General features: G+C 41.1%; 1 protein-coding gene across 4 annotated transcripts in view; it reads left to right on the forward strand.

Moving 5' to 3' along the window:
* LOC114572357 (ras and Rab interactor 2) overlaps positions 1 to 23666 on the forward strand; it is a 53111-nt gene extending 29445 nt beyond the window's left edge. For all 4 annotated transcript variants that reach the window (XM_028603956.1, XM_028603957.1, XM_028603958.1 and 1 more), the window contains 5 exons: positions 671 to 2317; positions 17906 to 18214; positions 20194 to 20325; positions 20430 to 20593; positions 21901 to 23666. In XM_028603956.1, the coding sequence (XP_028459757.1) occupies positions 671 to 2317; positions 17906 to 18214; positions 20194 to 20325; positions 20430 to 20593; positions 21901 to 22377 (2729 nt within the window). In that variant the 3' untranslated portion in view covers positions 22378 to 23666. The remainder of the gene's footprint in view (positions 1 to 670; positions 2318 to 17905; positions 18215 to 20193; positions 20326 to 20429; positions 20594 to 21900) is intronic.
* The last annotated feature ends 240 nt before the right edge of the window (positions 23667 to 23906 follow it).

Genomic DNA, 23906 nt, shown 5'->3' on the forward strand with positions numbered 1-23906 from the left:
GCGCCTCCGCTTTGGAACGACCTGCCCGAGGCGATGAGGCTTGCTGATTCACTGACTTCTTTTAAATCACTTAAAACTTCTTCATGTTTTTATCCCTTTTTATCATTTTATCGCCACTTATTGACTCCTATAACCTGCTTATTTCCACTTATCTTTGATTTACTTGATTTTTTTCTATCCTTTAGAGCTGCCCCATCTTATGTTGTGTATTTATAGGTATGTGTATTGATGTGCTGTGTATATTTATGTTTTGTTTATGCTTTTGTTTCTTCTGTTAAAGCACTTTGTAAGCTGTTGTTTTTAAAGGTGCTAAACAAATAAAGTTGTTATTATTATTATTATTATTATTATTGTGGGTAATGTAGGCGCCAGGTTTTGACGAGGAAAAAGAACGCATTGGAACAACAAAGACGATATCTCTGGTTCTTCTGCATCGATTTTGATAATTTAACATTATCATGAGTCCAACAACATTATGAGCGCAATGCTAAATTAGTGGAGTACTCTTTATTTTGTCTGAAAGCTGGTGAGAAGGCTTCAAGCCACATACTACTATGTAAACCCCTGGGGATGAGACAGGGCCCAAACATATTAAATGTGGTGCTTTCATGTTGTATTACACCCTGTCAACATACTATAGGTAGCATATTTCTCTCACTGTCTCACACAGGCTTCTGGGACGCTCAGTGTTGCCACAGGAGGAAGGACTCTGTCTCCTTGTCTGGAATAGCTGCTCCCGAGAGACCACCTCCCCCTGCCCAGAGACCAGTCTCTTCGGCCACCAACCCAGGGCGCCCTCGGCTTCTAACCCGCACCCCATCAGAGCTTGAGTGTTGCCAGCCTAACGGAGCACTTTGCTTCATCAACCCCCTCTTCATAAAGGTTCACCAACCAGATGGTGACCACAGCACCGCTTCAAATCCCTCTGGTACAGCAAAGCAAGGCCTGAGGGAGGAAACTGTCAGCGACAGCCTAGAAACCAACAACACGGACACTCAACACCCTTGCAGTCATCAGGTCTGTAGTTCAGAGAAAAGTGACAGCAGCCAGTTCGCTCAAAGCAACCTTCAGAGCCTCGACAGAAACACAGGGTTACCGGACATTGACAGCCAAACCAGCATCAGCAGCAGCCAGAAGCTAAGCCCTGCAGACAGCGTGCCGCGCTCCCCACCTCCACGTCCACCCCCGCCTCGCATTGTGCTGCAACGCTCAGCCCCTCCTCTCCAACAGCGCAGTATGCCGGAGAAGATCGCCTGGATCAACGTCCCCAACGAGAAGATGGAGGAAAGGGAGAGGGAGAGGGGCAGCCTCCTTTCTCGTCTGGGCTCCTCGCTAAGCATCAGCCCCTCGTCCTCCCCTCCCAAGAGATTTAGCATCAGCTCCCCCATATCCATCCCCTTGCCCTCCCTGCCCATCTCTCTATCATCTCTCTCTTCCTCTCCACGCCGGGCCAAGGCCTCCCCATCATCCAGCCAGGAAGATGCCCAGTGCCACCTGGCGCTGGAGGACCAAACTATAGAGAAGGCCCTCATTAGGGCCGGACTGTCTCGGTGTAATGCTACCAGAACCTCCACCCAGGACTCCAGTAGTCCTCCAGACCCTTCGCTGATGACATCAAGCAAGGAGGCAGATGAGACAGGAGGAGAGGAAGAAGAAGTAGGCGAGGAATGCAGTGGCTGCGGCCAGCGGCTGAGCGACATGAGCCTTTCCACAGATTCCTCAGACTCTCTGGATTTCTCTCAGTCCTCGGCCTTCTTCCTTCCCCCTCTGCATGACCCCAGCCCCCCCACGGTGGCAGACTTTAACACCCACCTCCCCCTCTCCCTCCCACCGTCCCAGCTGCCTTACTGCAGCATGGAGGACGACGATGACGAGGAAGACGAGGAAGAAGAGGAGCCCGACTATGGCGTCAGTCTGGAGAGCGACCAGGACCAAGATCAGGACCTGACCATGGTACCGCCGGGCCACCGCACAAAGCGCCGCCCCAGCGCCAGCGCTCTGGTCCTGCAGAAGGCCCTGCGAGGGCATCTGCGCAAGATGAGCGGTGTTTTCAACTCGCTGCTGACGCCTGAGAAGAGGGCGATTCGCAGGGTGCTGGAGCTGTCCCGGGATAAAGGCTCGTACTTTGGCTGCCTGGTGCAGGACTACCTGAGCTACATGAGCGAGGGTGCGGGCACCCAGGCCTGGCAGGGCTACGCCTCTGGACTGGAGCTGCTGCAGACTCTCCGCCAGTTCATCACTCAGATGAAGAGCTACCTGCGACAGAGCTCCGAGCTGGAGCCACCACTCGAGAGCCTCATTCCTGAAGACCAGATCGGTGAGTACCAAATGAAATAGTTCCACAAATCTTTTACGCTTAGCTCTGTTTTGTCATCCTTGTTATTTCACTAGTTTTGGCTTGTGCACTGGAACAATGTCGGCTTTATGCTTTAATAACATTAACTGTGGGTGTTCGCATGTCATGTGTTATCTCTGTTAGAGTAGCATGGTTGCTCAGTGGTTAGCACTGCTGCCTCACAGCTAGTAGGCACTGCAGATCCCTGGCCTGGGCATGGCCTTTCTGTGTGGAGTTTTCATGTTCTCTCTGTGTTTTGTGTGTTTCCTCCGAGTGCTCCGGTTTCCTCCCATCATAAAGACATGCCTTCTAGGTAACTAGGACTACAGTTGAAAATTAGCCGACTGGCTAAAACTGCCGCACTTACAAAAAATAAATCTTAGATTACTGCTGAAATGCTGGGGCTGCTCGATTGCAACATTATGACCTCAGGCTCAACTCAACACGGAGGTGAGTCATTTATGTATGTGCTTGCAAATTTTGCAAATAGTGTGAATGATTGATTTATTTATAGAGAAATCTTAAATTTTACGGAAACGCGGTGTCACAGAAAGTGTGTTCAATGCAGACACAGCAGTTTCACTTCAATATTCTAGCAGTGAGGACATTGGAAATTGTCCGTGTTTGCAGCTGGATGTGTGCACATGGGTTTATGCATATGTATACATCCCTGGTTGCCATCAGGCTATTTTTTGTTAATCGTTGTCATGTATCCTGGTAAGTCAGTATCCCTTTGAAAAAGAAAGTAAGGACAGGCGAACATGGAGTCAAATCAATCTTTACCTTTGGGAACGGAGTGCAAAGCTCCTATAGTACAATACTAACATTTGCATTTCCATCTTGTTGCCCTTTATTATATCTGTCCTTTTATTGCATCGTACAATATCATGAGAGCAACATGAAAGGGGGACCACACACACACACACACACACACACACACACACACACACACACACACACACACACACACACACACACACACACACACACACCTGCCGGAAGAGTGGTCTGAATCATTTAGGCGAAGATTCAGTGGCTGCATTAGACCTTGGACAGAGTAACATGTAAACGAGAGCACAAAGAGGGTTTTATCTCAGGAGGAAGGGAGCTGGTGAACCAACCTGTTTCTACTGGCCCCGTTCAAATGGTTCACCACAGGGCTGTAATTATAGAGTCATGAACTGGGTGAAAAACTGCTGTCTTTTATCAGTAGTCATCTCACAACGTGAATACTAATCTTGAATGCTGACATTTTACATTTTCATGTTAGTTTTTTTTTAGCAACTTTTTAATTGTAAGAATTATGTTTTTACTTAACTTATTTGAAAATGTTATGGGTGGCAATGTCAGCATCTGTTCTTTGTTTACTTTTCAAAGCACTGTATTTTGTTAAAGGGGCACATCAACCTCTTTACACAGTTTGGAAGATGGTGGTGTTTACCAAGCATTGAAAATCAAATGAAAGACCATCCAGTTGGATTATGGGAAATGTAGGATATCCAGCTTGACCCATACTAGGGACTAAAAGTCAGGATATTGATCTTGGATGCTTTGATTATGATCATTCATTTAATTTAATCTGTGTTTCACAAATCAAACAACATTATGGAAGTGACATGCAACAGCAAATGCTTCATTATCACCTTACATCATTTATGAACTGATGCAACACTGCTTTAACATGTTGAGCTCTGAACATGTACTGTGAGAAGGTCTTTTCCAGCAAAAGTGCTTTGGCACACAGCAAGTGATCTTCTTTTATGGTGTTTGGGATTTTTGAAAATTAATTAGAACTGAGTAGGCATATAAATACACAAATCATTACATTACATTGCATTACATGTCATTTAGTTGACGCTTTTATCCAAAGCGACTTTCAATTAAGTGCTTTCAACCCTAGTAGTAAGTGCAAGTACATTAGCTTTAAATAAGCAAAAGTACAAAGAGCCATATCAAAGTGCAGCTTCAAGAAATATATATATACTTTTTTTTTGTTTATCCGAGGTGTAGGCGGAAGATGGCTTTCAGCCATTCTGATGTCAATAGGGAGCTCATTCCACCATTTAGGAGCCAGGACAGCAAACAGTCGGGATTTCGTTGAGTGATTAGTTTTCCCTCGCTGTGAGGGGGCAAATTAGTTACCACTTTTCTACATTTATTTTCTCCACGTTTGAGTAAAATTAAAAAAAGAGAGATATTCTTATTCTTATCTCTTATAAGACATAAAACTCCCTAAATAAAAAATCAACAAAAAAAACGTTTTAGGTTTGATTGGCATGTGCCTACTAATTTTAGTGCTAGTTTGTATGCTTGTATACTGTGTGCTGTGGTTGCCCCTTCTGTTGCCTGTTTTCTGAATGATCTATTTTCCACAGGAATGACACAATGGGAACTGCTGCAGTTTTAGTTCTTGGAATAGTTGCACAACATTTTGTTGTGACTGCTTCAGAGAGTGTTTTCTGTTCAACTCAAAGGCCAGCTGGCCCAGATGCATTTGGGTGACTGTGTGCCAAGTCGTCCACACATTGTTTTTTTTTTTACTCCAACTCCAGTTCTTTTAAACTAACTCTCCAATCAGAGTGAGGGAGATTTAAGGCAAGCCCCCTCCACTTTCTGTCTCTCTGTCGTTCTCTGACACTCTCTTTGTATTTTTTCTTGGTTTCTGTTTCTTTTACTTACTCTCTCTCTCTCTCTCTCTCTCTCTCTCTCTCTCTCTCTCTCTCTCTCTCTCTCCTCCGCTCTCCTGGCTTCAAAGTAATGTGTCAGTATTTTGACTGTTTGTGCTTTCATGCAGTATTTAATTTAAAGGAGGGATGGGGGATTGGAACAACATTTTTTACACAGTATGGTAACTTTTAATGCCTTAAAGTTGCCCTGCCACACGTATTTCATTACTTTGTGGAAGTCTGAAGTTCTACCATGGACTCCAACATTTTTTGTGGAAAAAATGCCTTTGTTACCTTGTTTCAAGCCATTCTATATAGAAAGCCTGCAGGAAGATTTGTGCCAGTTCTGATTGGCTAATAGCTAGCTAATGAGAGCCTGGCTATCAGCATCCTTTACCCAGCGCAACTGGGGGAGCTCATGAATAGTAATGAGCTCAGTCAACACCACGTCAGACTGACCAGCTTTTGTAATTGGCCTGATTTCTCCACTTATTTCTTTTCAGTGGCTAGAGCTGACAGAGGAGGTAGCAGTTCATTTTCACATTCACGACATAACACAAACACATATGGACCTAACATATTTAAAAGTAAAAACGGTTTTGTGTGGCAGGGCACCTTTAAATACCAGGAAAATGAATGCAACTTAAGCTAAGTTTTGTGTGGCAGGGCACCTTTAAATACCAGGAAAATGAATGCAACTTAAGCTAAATTATGGCAATTTATAGGTGAAAACAACAAATGTACAGACAGTAAGGGAAGACAAAAAAGAGTTTCAAATATGGAAGATGCTGTTGTTGTTCCCTTCTAGTAGCTCACTCAGCAACCCAAACATGTGTGTGTTTGGGTTCAGGATGTTCAGACGGGTGGGTGGTGGAGTAGGGGGGGCCAGAATAGAGTTCCTTGTATTCCACTCATCCCGCACAGTGAGGCTCTCCTCTGGCAGATAGCCTGAGACAACTCTACGTCATGAAGCTGTTTGTGGTGCGCATTCCCATAAAAGGGGACGTTTGGCACAATTTTATTTTAGCCTTTTACCGCACAAAATGGACCATGTGTGCCACCTACTTCAGTCAAGAGGAACAGGTTGTTAAAATGAATAGCTATGAAGAATATTAGAAAATATTACACCAACACTTTTGTGAAAGGAATAAGACGAATTCTGGCAGAAAATAACTATTCGTGTAAATTTGTAAGTTAATATATTTATTTTACCACTCACTGCACTCTCAATGCCTACTGTTTAACATTGTCTAACGTGACAACTGCACATCATAGAGCTCTTAAACTTTGAACTTGATTAAACATTATACTAAAGAACTGCGTCTGACACTGTCCCATAATGGATACAATTCAGTTTTTGGCCAAATCAAAGTGAAATTAATTTTATTGATTGAATATTATCTGAGTTTTATTATTATTTAGTATTTATTATTATAAATACCATTAGACTAATCCATTTTCTAATCAGTGTTTTATTAGCTGAAATATCAGCAGTGCAAAACGGATTTCAGCAAATCAGGAACAAGCATAAAGACATAACCCAAATTGGTATGTGTCTTCATCACTCTTGTGGATGGTATGCCGTGTAACATTTAATGTGGCAATATTTCCTGAAGCATAGAGGGAAAAAGTTACACTTACTTCTTACTCAGATTTTCTGCATCACCAACTGAATGCATGTAAGTTTCCGTATAAAAAAAACTAACAACGCGTTGCATACAGTTTGATAGCACAGCTTTTATGGCAACAAGCACAGAGCCTAAAGGAGAAACTCTGGGTTAACAAATAAAGTTGATAACCACCATTGGTATACCCTTTATCTCTACACACTGGTCGCTGCTGGTTTGTTTGACCCAAGGATAGGTACGAAGGCTATTTTTAAGATGTACGTATATTATCCAAGCAGGAAGCAAGCAATCTACTACGTATCAGGATAGTGCCTTGGTTAAGTGACAAGACACTCTCCTCCTGATTACACCAGGCTATTTTTACTACAGCGATACACAGTTTCATTTCCTGAATCGCAAAACTACAACAACAAAAATGTGAGAAATACATGCCGCATGAATGCAGCAGTGTTAAGAGGGTGGCAAAAAGGGACAAACTGAAAAGAGTATAAGGTCTGTGAAGACTACCTCTTTAATTCATAAATTATGGCTGAACGATTTGAGGAACATATCTGACTGCATTTATTTTGACTGATATAGCAATTGCGATTTGAGTAATGATATCGGAGGGAATGGTCATTTTTGCATCCTAATTCTCATTTTCATTGAAAAATATGTTAAAAGGATCATGTACCAAAGAAAGATTTTTTCTTAAAACTTGACTTGTAGGTCGGGACGTTTATACAGCACCACAACTCAGAATGGTATTTTGACACATATTTGTCACACATTTTGCCTTTAAGAAATATTGTGCAGCCCTAGTTGACTTTACCTTGTAGAGTTATTAAGGACAAGATGTTTAGTTAAAGGCTTGAAGTAGGATTGTGCCGATGGACGATATCATCGTCCATCGTGATGGTTGACCGGCATCACGATGGAGAGCCACCATCGTGATGCCACGCCCCCCACCCTGTCAGACAAACGCTACCTGGACTAGTAACGTATCAACATGCACTAACCACGCTCTGCGCTTCGGCTTGGACACAGCTGTCTCGAGCGAGAGAGAAAAAAGTGTTAACGTGGAACGCTATCACACTTTCCTTTATCCCCTCATTGGACTAACTTTGTGGATACTACTGTGTGCGTGCATGAATAAGTAAGTCTGATGAAGAAGTTATGTAGGATTTATGAATGTACGTTAGCAACAGTAGGCTAATTCACAAGGGTGCTATTTAATGTGTGAGCTAATATTGCGCATCTGTTGATGTGCAGAGTTGGGTTTCTATTTATTGAATGTGTTATTCAGTGCTAATATAACCGAGAATGTAGTTTAAACTCAGTAATGGTATATTAAGTTATTACTGTCGCTCTGTTAAAGGCAAACGTTACACTTTAAGCAGATCACGGACATCTGATTGAGTCTAGACTTTACGGCACTGTAGTTAAGTGAAAGTAGGTCAAGTTGTTATTTACTGCCCCTACCAGCATCAGCATTTAATACTGTCTATTTACAGAGGGCATTTAAATGTATGTCAGATTGTTTCTATGTTAATTGTTAGCCCATAGTAGTAGAAACAAATATTTATGTAAAAAAAGAACCCCCCGCCCCCCCGACAATGACGATATCATCGTCCATCACAACGTTTTACTGTAAACATCGTCAACTGCCAATTTAGGGGACATCGCCCATCCCTAGCTTGAAGAGGACGGAGAGGATGTTTGGTGAGAGGATGTTTATATCAAGCGGGAAGAGGCTCTGTTTGTGTCTGATTGTGAGGTGCATGGATTCCCTGTGAAGCCAGAGCAGGACACAGGAATGCGGAGGGGTAAGCATTCACTCTTGGCCTCCAGTGTCCGAAATCAACTTTTTTTTTTTACTCACCGGCCAAGTCAGCGGGTAGATTAAAAAAAACAACGTGCATACAGCAGAGGAACAGAAGAAATTAGCTGCAGCTTCGACTTCGAAGACTGAAAAACAGAACTGTTTTGGTACAAACATTTACTCGCCATGTGGCAGATAGCCCTCTGAAATTTACTCGGCAAACGAAAAATTGGCCCCGTATTTGCCATCTGGCGAATGTTGATTTCAGATCCTGTTGGCCGCTCCTCTAAAGTGGGGAAAACTCATGGCCACACTGAAACTAAACTTAAAAGCCTGTAACACACACAACCTTTACTTTGAGCGGTCTCATTTTCTCTGTCTGTACATCTGGATTTTTATCCCCTTTAGAATGACATAAACAGAGCCCTTAACTTTATGCCCAGAGTGAAGAATGTTGGCACTGCGTTCCCTGTTTTTAATCACTGTAACAGATCTGCGGGGAGTCAAGGGATTATTGAGCTCCAGGAAGAAATGTTAGTGAATAAAGTAACTAGATTAAAAGAAACTAGATTCTTTTTTATTATTAATCTGCTTCATGGTTTAAGTAACTTTTCAGGAAAATGTGCCCACAATTGCCTGGTTCCAACCTGCCTGATGTGAATATGTGCTGCTTCTCTCAGTTATCAGTTTTATATATATATATATATATATATATATATATATAAAAATAGTAAATTGAATATCTTTGGGTTTACGCTGTTGGACAAAACAAGACATTTGAAGACATCAACTTCAACGGGCCCTTGTGATGGACATTTTTCATTATTTTATCTTTTTTATTTTATTATCAAATGATTAATCAATAAATCAAGAAGATAATTATCCGATTAGTCAATAATGATGAAAAATTGTTAATTGCAACTCTAGTACTTTTGTCTAGCAAAACAATGACAAGCTTTTTTGTCTTGACCTTCTAGCCCTTTTATCTCTTTATTCTTTAATTCTTATTTCTCACATTAGTCTTCCGAAGAAGGGGAAGTATGATAGTTAAAACATTTAATTAGTTCTTGTTCCTGTTGCAGGTTGTGTCGGGGAATACCTGTTTTCTGTATTACAATTTCAAAGCTTTTGTTGAAGAAGTCCCGCACACTGTCCATTACACATGCAAATACTTTATTTCACAATGTTTCGGTCAAACAGACCTTCCTCAGGTGAATTTACACTTCACATTGAATTGTGCGCTCAAGTAGTTTGGTTGTAGCCTAGAAATCTAGACGCACCCTAGCGGCAGCAACATTTTTTGCAGCAAAGGGGGTCTAGGCACTCTCCGTTGACTTGCGAGCTGGAAAAACCAAACTCTGGTCAGGCCAATCGCATCGTGTATAGAGTCGGTGGGCAGGCTTATGGCTGCTACTGCTGAGGCAAATTTATGATTCGTGATATTGGGCTGTATAGATAAAATTGACTTGACGTGAAAGTGGAGTATAATTGAGAAGTTTTGTTTCCAATTAGACAGGTTGTCTTTTTTTATCCAAAAAAACTCATCCTTAAGTCAGAGAAAGTCTCATCCTGGAATACTAAAATTAGCTGTCAAAGATCAACTAATCCTCTCAGTCTTACATTCCGTGTCACAGAACCAGACCAACACTAATTGTGCTGATGCCAGTTAAACATGCCAGGCTTGCCCTCACTGACTGGCAACTGTCTATCGGTATCTATTTGTAGAATGAGAAAGTGAGAATGTTCTGTCTGGCTCAGTTCCAGCAAAGGTAGCAGTAATGCGGGTGTGGAGACATTTTTCCAGTAAGAACAGTGAGGGAGGTGAAATTCAACACCTCCTGACACTGACAGAGACAGATTTTTTTGGAAATGCCATCGGGCTGTGGTGGGAAGTAAAATCTGCGTCTGCAGATGTGCTCAGCCAAAGAAAAGATGCTGACTTCACCCCTTTCTGGAGGAAAGTCAGCAAAACACACACACACACACACACACATATACACACACACACACACACACAGTCTTTATTCAAGAGTGCTGTGGTTTGGCCTCCCTCTCTGCATCCATCCTGTCTGTGTTATGATATCATGGTTTGTAATAGTCAGACTGCACACACTGAGCTTGTAAACGCTGATGTTGACATGTTATTGGCCACACACTGAACTGGATAATTCTGCTCCAGCAACAACTCAACTGTATTCATATAGCACCTTTCATACAAGCTGTTAAGGTGGCCTTAGCTGCAAAGTGCTGCGGGAAACCCTGACTTTACTGCAATGCAGCCTTTAAAACCAGGAAGAATCAACCCTTGTGTCATAGAGCCCAAAGTCCTTAACAGAACACAATTCAAACGCAGATGATAATACAAAAAACAAGACGATAAAATGTTAAATAAATCAACAAATAAAACAAACTGAACAAAAGGTACACCAGGGTTAATAAATGATTTTAAAAAAGCAATGATTGGTTGCCTGGGGAGCTCACCTGGTAGAGCGCGCGGCCACGTACAGAGGCTCAGTCCTCTGTGGGTTTGGTTCTGACCTTCAGCCCTTTGCTGCATGTCATTCACCCTCTCTCTCCCCTTTCATGCCTAACCTGAAATGCCTAAAATGGCAACAAAAAAAACATTACTCCAAATTAAAAGCCAGATTGAAAAAATAGGTTTTTAATTGCCTTGCCATTCTAATATCCAGGGGCAGTGAGTTCCACAGTTGAGGTATGTAAAAACAGATTGCACTTTCCCCGGTACTTTTATGGGACACATAAGGAACGTTTAAAAGAAAGCCATAGCGGAGGACGTAAGTGATACTGCTGGAACATAAAAAAAAGAAAATGACTTATTGTATGTATATGTATGGAGGAGCGAGGTCATTTAAAGCTTTTTAAAGTAGAATCCATTTTTCTTGTTTTAAATTAAGACTCTGGCCACAGCATTCTGAACTAGCTGTAGTTTCTTTTAGACTGTTTTAGGTAATCCAGTAAAAAGGGTATTGCAACAGGCTAATTGGCTTATAATAAAAGCATGAGTGAGTATTTCAGCATCTTTTAAAGTTAAACAATCTGACTGAAAGAAGGATGTTTTAATAACCTTGATAAAATGAGAATTAAAATGTAAAGCCACCAAGCATTGAGTACATTTCTTCTCTCGCTTAAGGGTCTGATTGATTGATGAAGTTTTTTCCTCATTCAGCTAGAGCCGGGCCATATGGAGAAAATAAACTATCAAGATATTTTTGACCAAATGCATCGATATTGCGACGGTATTGTTGGGTTGACATTTGGTCAACACTGCTCACTCAGAGTAACATTAATAAAACTGGTTGTGCTTTTAGATAGGGGTGCGCCAGTCAGATACTCAGGATTGGTATCAATCCGAACTTTAAAAATTAACAAAAAAGGGGAACCTTTTTGCCACAACATGAACATATTATAAATAATGAATAAATAAACAAATGACATTGTGTACTGGCTAATATTGAACTAACTAAAATGCAAAGGAATGCAAAGAACAAAGACTTTTTAGTGCAAACTGCATAATGACACAAACCTTTAACAATAAACTTTGGTGGCTGCCCCTGTTGTCAACTAATGAAGAACTAACTTTAGTGCAAAGGAATATAATTGAAATGCCTTGTTGCTGAAAGGTGCTGTAGAAATAAAGTTGCCTTACAACCTCAGCCTGTCAGTCAGTCATCAGGGCACAGAAACCACTGTTGTGCCTGCTTCTCTCAGAGGAAGTATAACATCAACAGCACCCGCTTTTGCCTCTCCATTAATATCCTATTAATATCAAGCGCTGTATGCGTGAAGTTTTGAAAAACTGAAACCACACTTGAAACCACTTTATCGACATTGCCGTGACTCACTGTGACTTCAACAAAACTGCAGAGCCGACTTAGTTTGCCCGCACCTCTGTGCGTACACGTGTGTGTGTATGTGTCGGAGCTTTGCTCTCTGTCAATATGCAGAGAGGACAGCTAAGCTTGCGCTTACGCGCTCACACGCTTTTGGAACCAAAATTTGCCACCAAAAGATACATAATTTTCCGATTTTGACGACGTAGTTAAGGTGACAGGCTGGTGTTGTTGGCCGCCTTAGCTACAAAGTGCTGCGGGAAACCCTGACTTTACTGCAATGCAGCCTTTAGTCTCCAGGAAGCCTGTAGGTCCCTACTGACGAGACTGATAAGGAATGGGATGTTAACCTCGACGTGTTTGCTCTGAAATGAAATCGCCTCAAAATAGACTGACCGTGGACAGATAAGACTACCAAGTACTGACACAAACAAACATACAGACAAACTAGGGTCACAAATGAGCCTAGTGTGCATGTCTTCAGTGGTGGGAATACAAGGCGATGTTTACCAGTCCGAGTGATCTATGGACTCTTTTTCTTCTTCTGACGGGTGTATTTATCCATCCTGTAGTTCAGAATTTAGAAAGCTTTTGTTGTCATTGCATTGAAATACAATAAAATAATTTGTGACACTAAAGTGATGCATTCCAAAATAAAAACAAAGGGACAAGGACATTCAGTAGGATTAAAATGCAATAAATATGTATGTATGTATGTATATATATATATGTGTGTGTGTATATATATATATATATATATATATATATATGTGTATATATATATGTGTATATGTGTGTATATATATATGTGTATATATATATATGTGTATATGTGTATATATATATGTGTATATGTATATATATATATATGTGTATATGTGTATATATATATATATGTGTATATGTATATATATATATATATATGTATATATATATATATATATATGTATATATGTATATATATATATATATATATATATATATGTGTGTGTGCATATATATATTTATTTATTTAGTAAATTTTTAAAAATATTTAGTAAAGTGCAGCAAGTGCTTAGTGGATTGCAGAATGTCAGTAGTAAAAACAGGAACACAGCAGAGCTGTTGTAAATCCCTTTAGTTTTTATAGAACCATTAATAGCTACCAAATAATTATTTTTTTTCTTCTTAGGAAAAATAACCTTTTAAAACCTGTCAAATGTCATTTTTTGAGATGAAAAGTCAAAATTCTCAGATTCTTCTTGCTTGTTAAATAAAATGAAAATTTATATTTTCTAGTTTCTTCACTCCTGTGACAGTAAATTGAATATCTTTGAGTTGTGGACAAAACAAGACATTTGAGGACATCATCTTGGGCTTTGGAAAACACTGATTGACATTTTCTGGCATTTTATAGACCAAACAACTCATGGATTAATCGAGAAAACTAATCAACAGATTAATCAACAAAATTATTTGTGACTAAATAAGCAACAATCACAGTTAAAGTTCTTAGTTCTAACTTACTAGGAGTGCAACACTCAAGCTTCAGGACTGTTTAACCTGACAACATAACCAACGCGTGATGACAGTAGTGGACATTTGTTTCTCTTATGAAATAACCAGAACTGTTCCACTGTTGGCAGAAAAAACGGTCCTTGTAGCACTTTAAAGGGGTTATTAATGTGTATGCCAGTTTCTCCTTCTCATGTATCACCATTACATTCAAGTCACAGTGCTAAGAAATAGTTTATCTGAAAGAAAAAAAAAACTTAGCAAAGGGTGGTTTAAGAACATTCAGAAGGTATTTCCTAAATGGAAAGCATCAGTTGGAAAAACTGATTCTCGGATCTGTTAGGTAATGTAATGGTAACACATGAGAGGCACAAACTGGGGGCTACGGCTGTCCTAGTTACAACTCTTTTATCAAGATGAAAAACATGGTTGAGTATGAATTGGCTTCAATAATTACAATGTTTTTTTTTCAAAAAGTCTACCAGTGCATGCTAGGGGCGTTGAAATAAATCATTGCATCGATGCATCGCAAAGAGGAAAATTCTGTTTAACACATTTTATTGATTTTTGCCAGTAAATAGACAATTCTGAACAAAAAGCAGTTCAAATCTTGGCCGTACAAAAGTGCTACAAGTGGTATAGAACAGCAATAATCAAAACACCCACCCCACGCTCATCCAATCCGTTCATCCCAACCCCAACCTATCCAGTCCAAACCCTACAGTCTGTCCTAAGAAATAGGCACACTATAATAAAGTATGTTACTATAAAGTAAATACCTATAAATATAAACACAGTAAATAAAAAATAAATAAGTAAATAAATAAATTAAATAAAAATAAAAAAAATACATAAATATATACCCAAAAAATAAATAAGTGCAAAATCACAGGGGTGAGAAAAGGGGAGAAGTGGGGGGGGGGGGTCATCATCTATTCAGGTTCCTGTAAGGGTCTTTGTAAGCTCTCAAAGTATGTCATGAAGGGGGTCCAAGTCCTCTCAAAGCTCTGTATGGAGCCTTTCAGTGTGTATCTAATTTTCTCCAGTTTCAGGAAAAACATAATGTCTCTCATCCATCTACTGAATGTGGGTGGTGTTTGTTCCTTCCACAGGAGTAATATCTGGCGTCTAGCAAGCAAAGAGGTGAATGCTATAACAGCAAAAGCCCTGCCTTTAAGAGATTTAGTTTCTTGTGTAAAGCCAAATATGGCAGATATTGGGTTTGGGGGGATGTCTATACCAAACATTTTGGAGTAGGCCTGAAATATGTCTGCCCAAAATGTCTTGAGATAAGGGCAAGACCAGAACATATGTATGTGATCAGCTGGCTGAATTTTACAGCGGGGACAAGCAGGATCAGCACTAGGGAAAATCTTGGCCAGTTTAGCCCTAGTCCAGTGTACTCTAAGAAGGATTTTAAGTTGAATTAGGCTGTGTCTGGCACAAGGAGAGGAGGTGTGTACTAGGCCAAGTGCTGCCTCCTATTGATCCTCTCTCATTGCTTCCCCAAAGTCATCCTCCCAGAGCTGTCTTATTCCTTGCAGCGAAAGGGGAGAAATGTTGCAGATATCATTATAAAGAGTTGAAATTAAGCCTTTCCGATGCGGAGATAAAGAGAGAAAATTGTCTATTGTATTATCTGTTGGAAAGTATGGGAAGGAGGCAACGTTTTTTTGTACAAAATGTCTTACTTGGAGATACCTAAAGAAATGAGACTTTGGCAGATCGAACTTCTCAGAGAGTTGTGCAAATGACCCAAAGCTGCCCTCAATAAAGAGATTGGAAATAGATGTAATGCCTTGCGCCAGCCATATCCCAAAGGCTGAGTCCGGGGTAAAAGGTGGGAAATTATAATTGTTCATGATAGGAGAATGTGTTGACATTGTTGATAAATTAAAATGTCTTTTAAATTGTGACCAAATTTTGATTGAATTAAGAATAATGGGATTTGAGGAGAATTTGCTTAGTGGAGCAGGAGGAAAAGGGGCACACAGCACAGAACTTAGGTGAACCGGGCTGCTTGTGCGCTCCAGGTGTACCCAGGGCTCACTCCTATCCGGTTGATATTTTTCTGTCCAAAACAACATTTTCTGAATATTACAAGCCCAGTAATAATAAATAAAGTTGGGTAGTGCTAAGCCCGCAAGTCCTTTGGGTCTTTCAAGAGACTGCCTTTTGATCCTGTGTGACTTACCATTCCAAATGAATGATGTTATGCTCTGGTCCAAGGTTTTGAAAAACTTTTTCCTTATTAAAATGGGAATGTACAAGTAAAGAAATTTTGGTAATACAATCATTTTAATGAGGTTAACGCGACCAATTACGGATAGTGGTAGATTCGACCATCTCATCATATCTTGTTTACACTTATCAAAAAGAGCACCAAAGTTTTTAACAAACAGTGATGAAAAGGTGGGTGTGATCTCCACACCAAGATATTTAAATCCTTTTTTAACTATTTTGAATGGGAAAGTAGTTGGGGGAATTTGGGTTGCAGCCTGATTGAGGGGAAAAATCTCACTTTTCTGGAGATTAATTTTGTAACCAGACAGTCTGCCTGGTTACCTGCCTGTCTGGTTGAGCATACAGAAGTTGAACCCAGGATATGAACGCATCGTCAAATCCGAATTGTTTCAGCACCGAGAAAAGATAGCGCCACTCAACTCGGTCAAATGCCTTTTCAGCATCGAGTGAGATCACCATTTCAGGAACAGATTCTGAAGGGGAATACACAATGTTCAGGAGTCTTCTTAAGTTCGAGCTAGAATGTCTGTTTAAAATGAAACCAGTTTGATCAGTAGATATTATCCGAGGTAAGACCTTCTCCAATCGGCCAGCTAAAATTTTAGACAGAATCTTATAATCACCATTTAATAAGGAGATGGGACGATATGAAGCACATTGGAGGGGATCTTTACCTTTTTTTGGAATTAGGGTTATGGCAGCTTGGCGTAGAGTTGGTGGAAGCTGTCTAGATGACAATGATTCATTGAACATGACTTGAAGCAGTGGAGAAAGTTCAGGTGCAAATTTTTTATAAAAGTCAGAGGTGAAGCCATCTGGTCCAGGCGTTTTATTGCTTTTTAGTGATTTAATAGCATCTAAGATCTCTGCAGAAGAAATATTTCCTCCTAATGAAGAAGTGCGTTCAGATTGGATCGAGGGAAATGCAAGGTTGTTAAAGAAGCTGCTTATTTGTGGAAAGTTTTCATCACATTCAGAGGTATAGAGGTCACTGTAATATTGTTTAAAGGCATTATTAATTCCAGGTGTTCGGTCACAATTTCGCTATTTGTATTATAAACCTTAGGTATAAGGCGAGAGGAGGCAGTTTGACGGGCTTGTTGGGCTAAAAGTTTGCCGGCCTTGTCACCTGATTCATAAGTATTATATCGGGCCCTTGTGAGTAGATATGTAGCCTTGTCTGTGGTGAGAGAGTCATATTCCGCTTGTAAGCGTAGTCTTTCTTTATAAAGAGATGGAGATGGGAATGACGAGTAACGTTCATCAATACTAGCCAAAGCCTGAGAGATGTTGCCTAGTTTGGCCATTCTTATTTTTTTCATTCTGGAAGAATATCCAATTATTTGTCCACTGAGAAAAGTCTTGAGTGTCTCCCATAAGATCGAATGGGAAATCTCTGGGGTGACATTGGTTTCTAAAAAATACTGAATCTGGGATGAGATGAAGTTAATAAATTCCTCGTCAGATTCAAACAGGACAATTCTGCATTGATGCAGTGACAGACCATAATTAATTATTGCCTAATTATGTTACCTGTGGATTTTCAGCTCGCTGCTTTTTTTGTTTAGCCTTTTGTCTGTTGTCTGCTGTGTTCAGACTCTGCTACATTCAGGAAGTGTCTTTTTCAAGAGCAGATACTATAAAAAGGGGAGTATATATATATATATATATATATATATATATATCTCTGACTGCTTGATTTTGTCATATATAATAAAATTGAGGAGATGACGCATCGTTTTGTGATATCAAATTGATTCAAATTGTTGACAGGATAATCTTATTGAACCGTGAGACCAGTGAAGATTCTCACCCCTAGTGTTAAATAGGAACAACTGTAAGAAGATCCCTGTAAGAAAGCTCAACTGTTTTTCTCCTTTCCCTAGACCAAGTCCTGGAGAAAGCCATGCACAAGTGCCTCCTGAAGAGCCTGAAACCGGTGGTGAGCGCCGCCCTGCAGGAGTTCCAGGTGCGCAGTGGCGAGTGGCAGGAGCTGAAGGAGAACCTGGCGTTGGCCAAGGCCCGGCAGCCGCAGGAAATGGGCGTGGCCGACACACTGCCGCCGGACCCCGTGGCCATAGAGAAGATCAAGCACAAGTTCCACACCATGAGTAAGCTGTACTCCCCTGAGAAGAAGGTCAGCATGCTGCTGAGAGTTTGCAAGCTCATCTACACCATCATGGAGGACAACTCAGGTGAACATCTGATTACTGCACCAATGTTCTGCAATATGAGAAACACAATGATCCTCAAATCAATTAATTAGGGCTGTCAATCGATTACATTTTGTCCCAGTTGACTCGCAAATGAATCACACATTTTTCATCAGTTCTAAATGTACTTTAAAATGGATATTTTTAAAGTTTTTAATGCTCAAGTGATATTAGAGACTCAACATACTCCGTTGTAACTCAATTCACATCGACAGTACATGCAAATAACGTCTTGAAGGTCTTTGAAACTCAAATTGCCATTCAAAAGACCCTTTTCCTTATCCATTGTGCTCAGGAATCTTTGTTTCTGCTATCCATCCACTCCCGTTCATGGATGTATGAACCCAGCCCTACTGACTGCCTGCTCTGTGCTGCTGTGCAGTGGACAGGGGGGAGAGAGGAGCTGTAGACCGCATGCATGGGAATAAATTGCAATAGGAATATATTTTAATATATTTATAAGTAGCTAAGTGTCTGAAAAAGTCACTTAATCTAGTGAGAAAGTAGTCAAGTTCGCAACACTGTCCACAGTGTTACTGCTGCATCGCTTCCTGATTTTGCAAACTACAGAGCGAAATCACAGAACACATGTGTTAGTCTCGCATTGCCAGACCTTCCTCCACAGCGCTGCAAAGGAGGGTCTGGCTAGTCCACACAGCATTCCGGGATGGGAGAAAAAGGAGCTCTGGTTTATTGGCATTTCTTTAAACCAATCAATCGTCTTTGGCGGCGCTAAATCCCAAATGGAGCCCGGTGCTGCTGCAAAATAGTCTTGGGAAGGAACTTGATTTGGTTGAACAGAAAACTCAGATTGAACAGCTAGTGTAGCCAGCTGTTTGGATTTACCCTACAGAGATCTGAGGAGCAGTTAAAGGGGCGCTATGCAGTTTTGGCAATTTCTTCGCTTTTTGCTCGCAGGTTTCTCTATAGAGCTCCGCCTATAGCTTTGGAATAGATATTTGGCAACACCGTTGTAAAAACTCGTTGGCGACTCTCCCCCCTCCCATCTTCTCCCTCTGGTCATGTGCATTTGTTTTCATAGAAGCCGGCAAACGCACAGAGCCATGTCCACTGAGGTAAACGGCTATTAAACTAGCTAGTAAGCCCGTAACAGACAGCGATCATAATAAAAACCTTTAAAGACAAACATTTAAAGACAAACCTTTAAAGACAAACATCCTGAGGACAAACATCCTGAGGTCACAATAACAAGAAATACAAAGATTAAACAGAGTTAAACGCCAAGCAAGAACGCCAAGTCAGCATCGGATTAGCAGGCTTCTGTTTGTCTCAGTTCTCGCCATTCTGAAAACACAGGCCCGATGTTTGCTTGTGTCTGACTCCTCGCTAGGTCAGTCTGCCGTTTCCTCTTTCTCTGTTCCTCCGACAATGCTTTCCTAGCTTTCTGCTTCTTTTTGCCGGCTCAGCCATGATGATTGTAAAAAACTGCAACGCTGCCTTGTTCTTATAGCTAGCCGGTTCCTTTATATGTGCAGTGGCGTGAAGCAATTTGTTACATCGCGAGACCTGTTATCACGCGATATTTCATGATGCTGAGGCCGGTTCGCTGGCAGAAAGTTGCAAGGGTGGTTTTTCCACTCACAGGTGCTAGGGGGAAGCAAGACGATCACCATTCAACCCGGAAAAAAGTCATATAAACATTCCAATGACTCCGAAGTTGATCAGTTAAGGTAAAAAAAAACTAAAAGAAGGACATACGCCGGACTTTCCAGCAGCAACGGAGCAATCCTGGAAGTGGAAAACATCGTGGATATAGACTAATTGCGCGTAAAAGTTTATTTTTATTTTTTATAGCTGTTAAAAAAGAATTTCAGATAACTCATTATTAATGCATTTTGACAGACCTACAATTAATACAATTTTAAAAAATCTGTTAAAAAATATCAAATGATGAAATTGAAAGCGCAGGATCTCACAATGTGGTCTCGTCTGCCTCTCAGGTCGTCTGTACGGTGCTGATGACTTCCTGCCCATGCTGACCTATGTGTTGGCCCAGTGCGACATGCCCCAGCTGGACAACGAGATCCTTTACATGATGGAGCTGCTGGACCCCTCTCTGCTCCATGGAGAAGGTCTGTGTGGTTAAAAGTCCACCCTGAACACCCCACAGAAAAAGAACATTTTGCTTTTGACCGTCTATGTTCATATTGTTAACCCTGTGCCTGCGTGTGTTCAGGCGGCTACTACCTGACCAGCGCATATGGAGCCATGTCCCTGATTCGAAACTTCCAGGAGGAGCAGGCAGCCAGAGTGCTGAGCTCTGAAACCAGGAACACCCTCCACCAGTGGCACCGCCGACGCACCACCCAGCGCTCCGCCCCGTCCATCGATGACTTCCAGGTAGAAGCACAGTCACTGGAGGCTTCGCCTTCAATCCTCTTCTTTCCCAAAAGTAATGTTGACTTAGCTCATTCTTAAAGTTACAAAAGTCACAAGCACCTGGATTTTGGCATTTTTATAGTTTTATAGTAGTTGAGTTTTTTTTTAAAACATTTTAAAGGCAGGGATTGCTCTTGCATTAAGCCAGCCAAGAACCGGTTCCAAATTAGAACCGTTTCTAAAATTCAGAATGTTGAGCCACTTCTGTCATATAGTGGCTCTTGACAGTTTGTTACCGATTGACTGGTGAAACACACTGTTGTTACATTTAAAATCTATTATTTAAATATGTGGGTTATTATCAGATAATTTTTTTGTCATAGGAAAAACAACAGCAAAATGAAACTATAAAATTATAGGTTCCTTATACTCAAAAAAGTGAATTGTGAATATGAATAAACATGAATTGTGTAGATGTTTTTATAATTATGTTTTTTCTGTGAGATAAGCACGTCACCTAAAATAGTTTGAATCAAGATTCGATAAGAAAGAGGATTCGATAAGCAGAATCGGAATTGATAAAATTGAAACGATACCCAACCCTAGTCATGAGTTCAGATTGTAATATGAAGTTCTATTGGTTCTTCCAGAAATTAGATCTTACCGTCTACTTCAACTCTAAAATGAAATCTAAAAGCCATTGTTTCTTAGCATTACGTACAGTAGACTGAAACATCCTGAGGAGCTATTCTGCTAAATCAGTATCACCATTTAAAGCGTCTTAAAAATCACTTAACGAGAAAAAGCAGTGGTTATTTAGTTGTTTTTTCTTGCATTGCCTTCGATATGTTTTACCTTGACTTAATTGCTTCTCAGGACGAATATGTTTTTGTTTTGTTACAATAAGAACTAAAAACAGATTACAATAATTACATTTACGACTAGAAAGGCAGTCAGAGAGCGCAGACCTCTGACAAGACATGCCCTATCTTGCAACATTAATGCAGTGTGCATTTTTCTGACCACATAAATGCACCCCTGATTCGGATGCGCACCAAAATGTAATGGGTTCCTCCTTGGTCCATGCTACACCCTTCCACCAAGTTTCGTGAAAATCGGGCCATTAGTTTTTCCATAGTCCTGCTAACAAACGGACAACTGAACCAAAAACATAACCTCCTTGGCGGAGGTAACAAAACAAAGAAATGGCAAGTTCAGCTTACCGTGCTAAGCATACACCTTAGAGTACCATCCAGAAATTGTGTTCAGTATGTTCAGATCTCCAATGTTTGGCTGATTGAGTTTTTTTTCTTCTGTCTGTCCCTCAGAATTACCTGCGGGTGGCGCTGCAGGAGCTGGACAGTGGCTGTACTGCCAAGACCATACAGGTCCGCCCGTACGCCTCAGTGGAGGAGGTGTGCCGCCTGTGCGCCCAGAAGTTCAAAGTGTCGGACCCTGAGAACTACGGCTTGTTCCTGCTGATGGAGGGCAGCAGCCAGCAGCTGGCGCCAGACACCCACCCTCAGAAGATCAAGGCAGAGCTCCTCAGCCGCACGCAGGCCACTCCCTTCCACTTTGTCTTCCGCCGCGTGGCCAAAAGCGACGCCTCGCCGACAGATCCCCCCGATCTTACACCCAACCTCAACAGCCTCACTGTGGCCGCGGACCCCCACGCCAACATCAATCAGCTCAGCATAGATATGTCCGCCCCCTCCCGCCAGCCCACTCTCAGCTCAGGCCTCAGCCCCACTCTGAGCCTCAGTCTGCCGCCCAGTCACATCAACAGCAACACTATATCTCTATGACTGTAACAGAGGGTGACTGAAAGTTTGACCCGTTCATTCCTATGAGAGTTGTTCAGTGGCGCATCCACCAAAACGTTTCTAAGCTTGCGGGTTTGCTTCCATGATATGTGACCACTGACTACGCGCAATAGTGTTTTTCTCGCTCGGCCCATAGACTTTACATTGTGGTGACATCACAGGTTTTTGAATCGCTTTTCTCGGCTCGAGGGAAGTTTTTCAAAAATAAAAAGTCAATGGATTAAAAATTCAGAATAGAAAGAGTTATAACCGAGCTTGTTTGCAGTGGAGGTGTCCTGGCAGCAGTTTTACACGTCTCTTTTACAATGGTGGCCTATGGGGGAAATCCTTTCTGAGTCGCAGAGGGATTTTTCGTTGCAATCCGGCCAGTGGCCACTGGACAAAATCAGCGGAGGGGCTGAGCGCTGTATGTGGGGGGGCCTGGTTTAAACGGGGGCTTATCTCTAACAGCCGGGTTCAACCGGTCTGTACAAAATCTGACTTCTCCTTTTGGATGGCACGTCTGTCTCAGTCAACATCCCACTGGCTGGAAAGTTCGGTCAGACAGACACTAGTGAAAGAGGAAAGGAAGAAAGGAGGAAAGGAAATGAAAGAGATTGAGTTTTTTTTTTTTTTTTTTTTCCTTGGTTGGCTCTATATCTGGCATCAGGGCATCACTTTGCTGAACACAACTCTCAAAGTCTAAACACACAGTTAAGGTAGAGCTGTTGGAGATAATGTACTTAAAACCAATGTTTTCACGTGCAGATTCAGGGTCAGCTGTTCTTGTTGTTACCTTTAGGGTAAATAGAGGGAAATCAGATCTCTGATACATGTGAAACTAATCTTTGATCAATCCTTTTAAATATACAACAGATGGTTTATTTAGGTGATAGGTGTGTAACTATGATTTACTTATATAACAGTTGCTGGTAAACTGTGTTATTATGTCGTTTGTGTTTTGAAACTGTTAATCCTCCAGATTGTTTCTATGTTTTGATGGGTGTGGTGACACCCACTGGTGGCTGGTGCACATAGCAAGAGTCCCATCTGAAACAGAACAGTGATGGCCTCAGGTGGGAAGCAACGCAATACACTGTCCTGCAAGGTATACCATGCAGCAACTAGTCTAAAACTAGTTATTCTACTCCTCATTAAAAGAAAAAAAAACTGTACAGACACAACCTCAACACACCAGCGGGCGTTAAAAGAGCACAGTACTCACCATGGATAACTTTTGAAAAAAGGATCAAAATCGATGCAACAGAACCAGCAGAGATATAATAATTAGATATTCCACACATCCTTCCTCAAAACCCCGGTGCCTACATTACCCAATGCTGACGCTCCATAATGTAAAAAAAACAAACAAAGGTGCCAAAAGTGTGGTGCCAAGGAAAAAAAGAGATCCACAATATTGCCTTGTTATTTGGAAACTTGTTGGAATATCGAGCCTCCTTTTCTGTTTTAACTGGACATCTGAAGATAATCCAATAACATATATATGTATATATATATATATATGTGTATTT

This window comes from Perca flavescens, chromosome 17 (assembly GCF_004354835.1).
Source record: "Perca flavescens isolate YP-PL-M2 chromosome 17, PFLA_1.0, whole genome shotgun sequence".
In the NCBI taxonomy this organism is placed as follows: domain Eukaryota; kingdom Metazoa; phylum Chordata; class Actinopteri; order Perciformes; family Percidae; genus Perca; species Perca flavescens.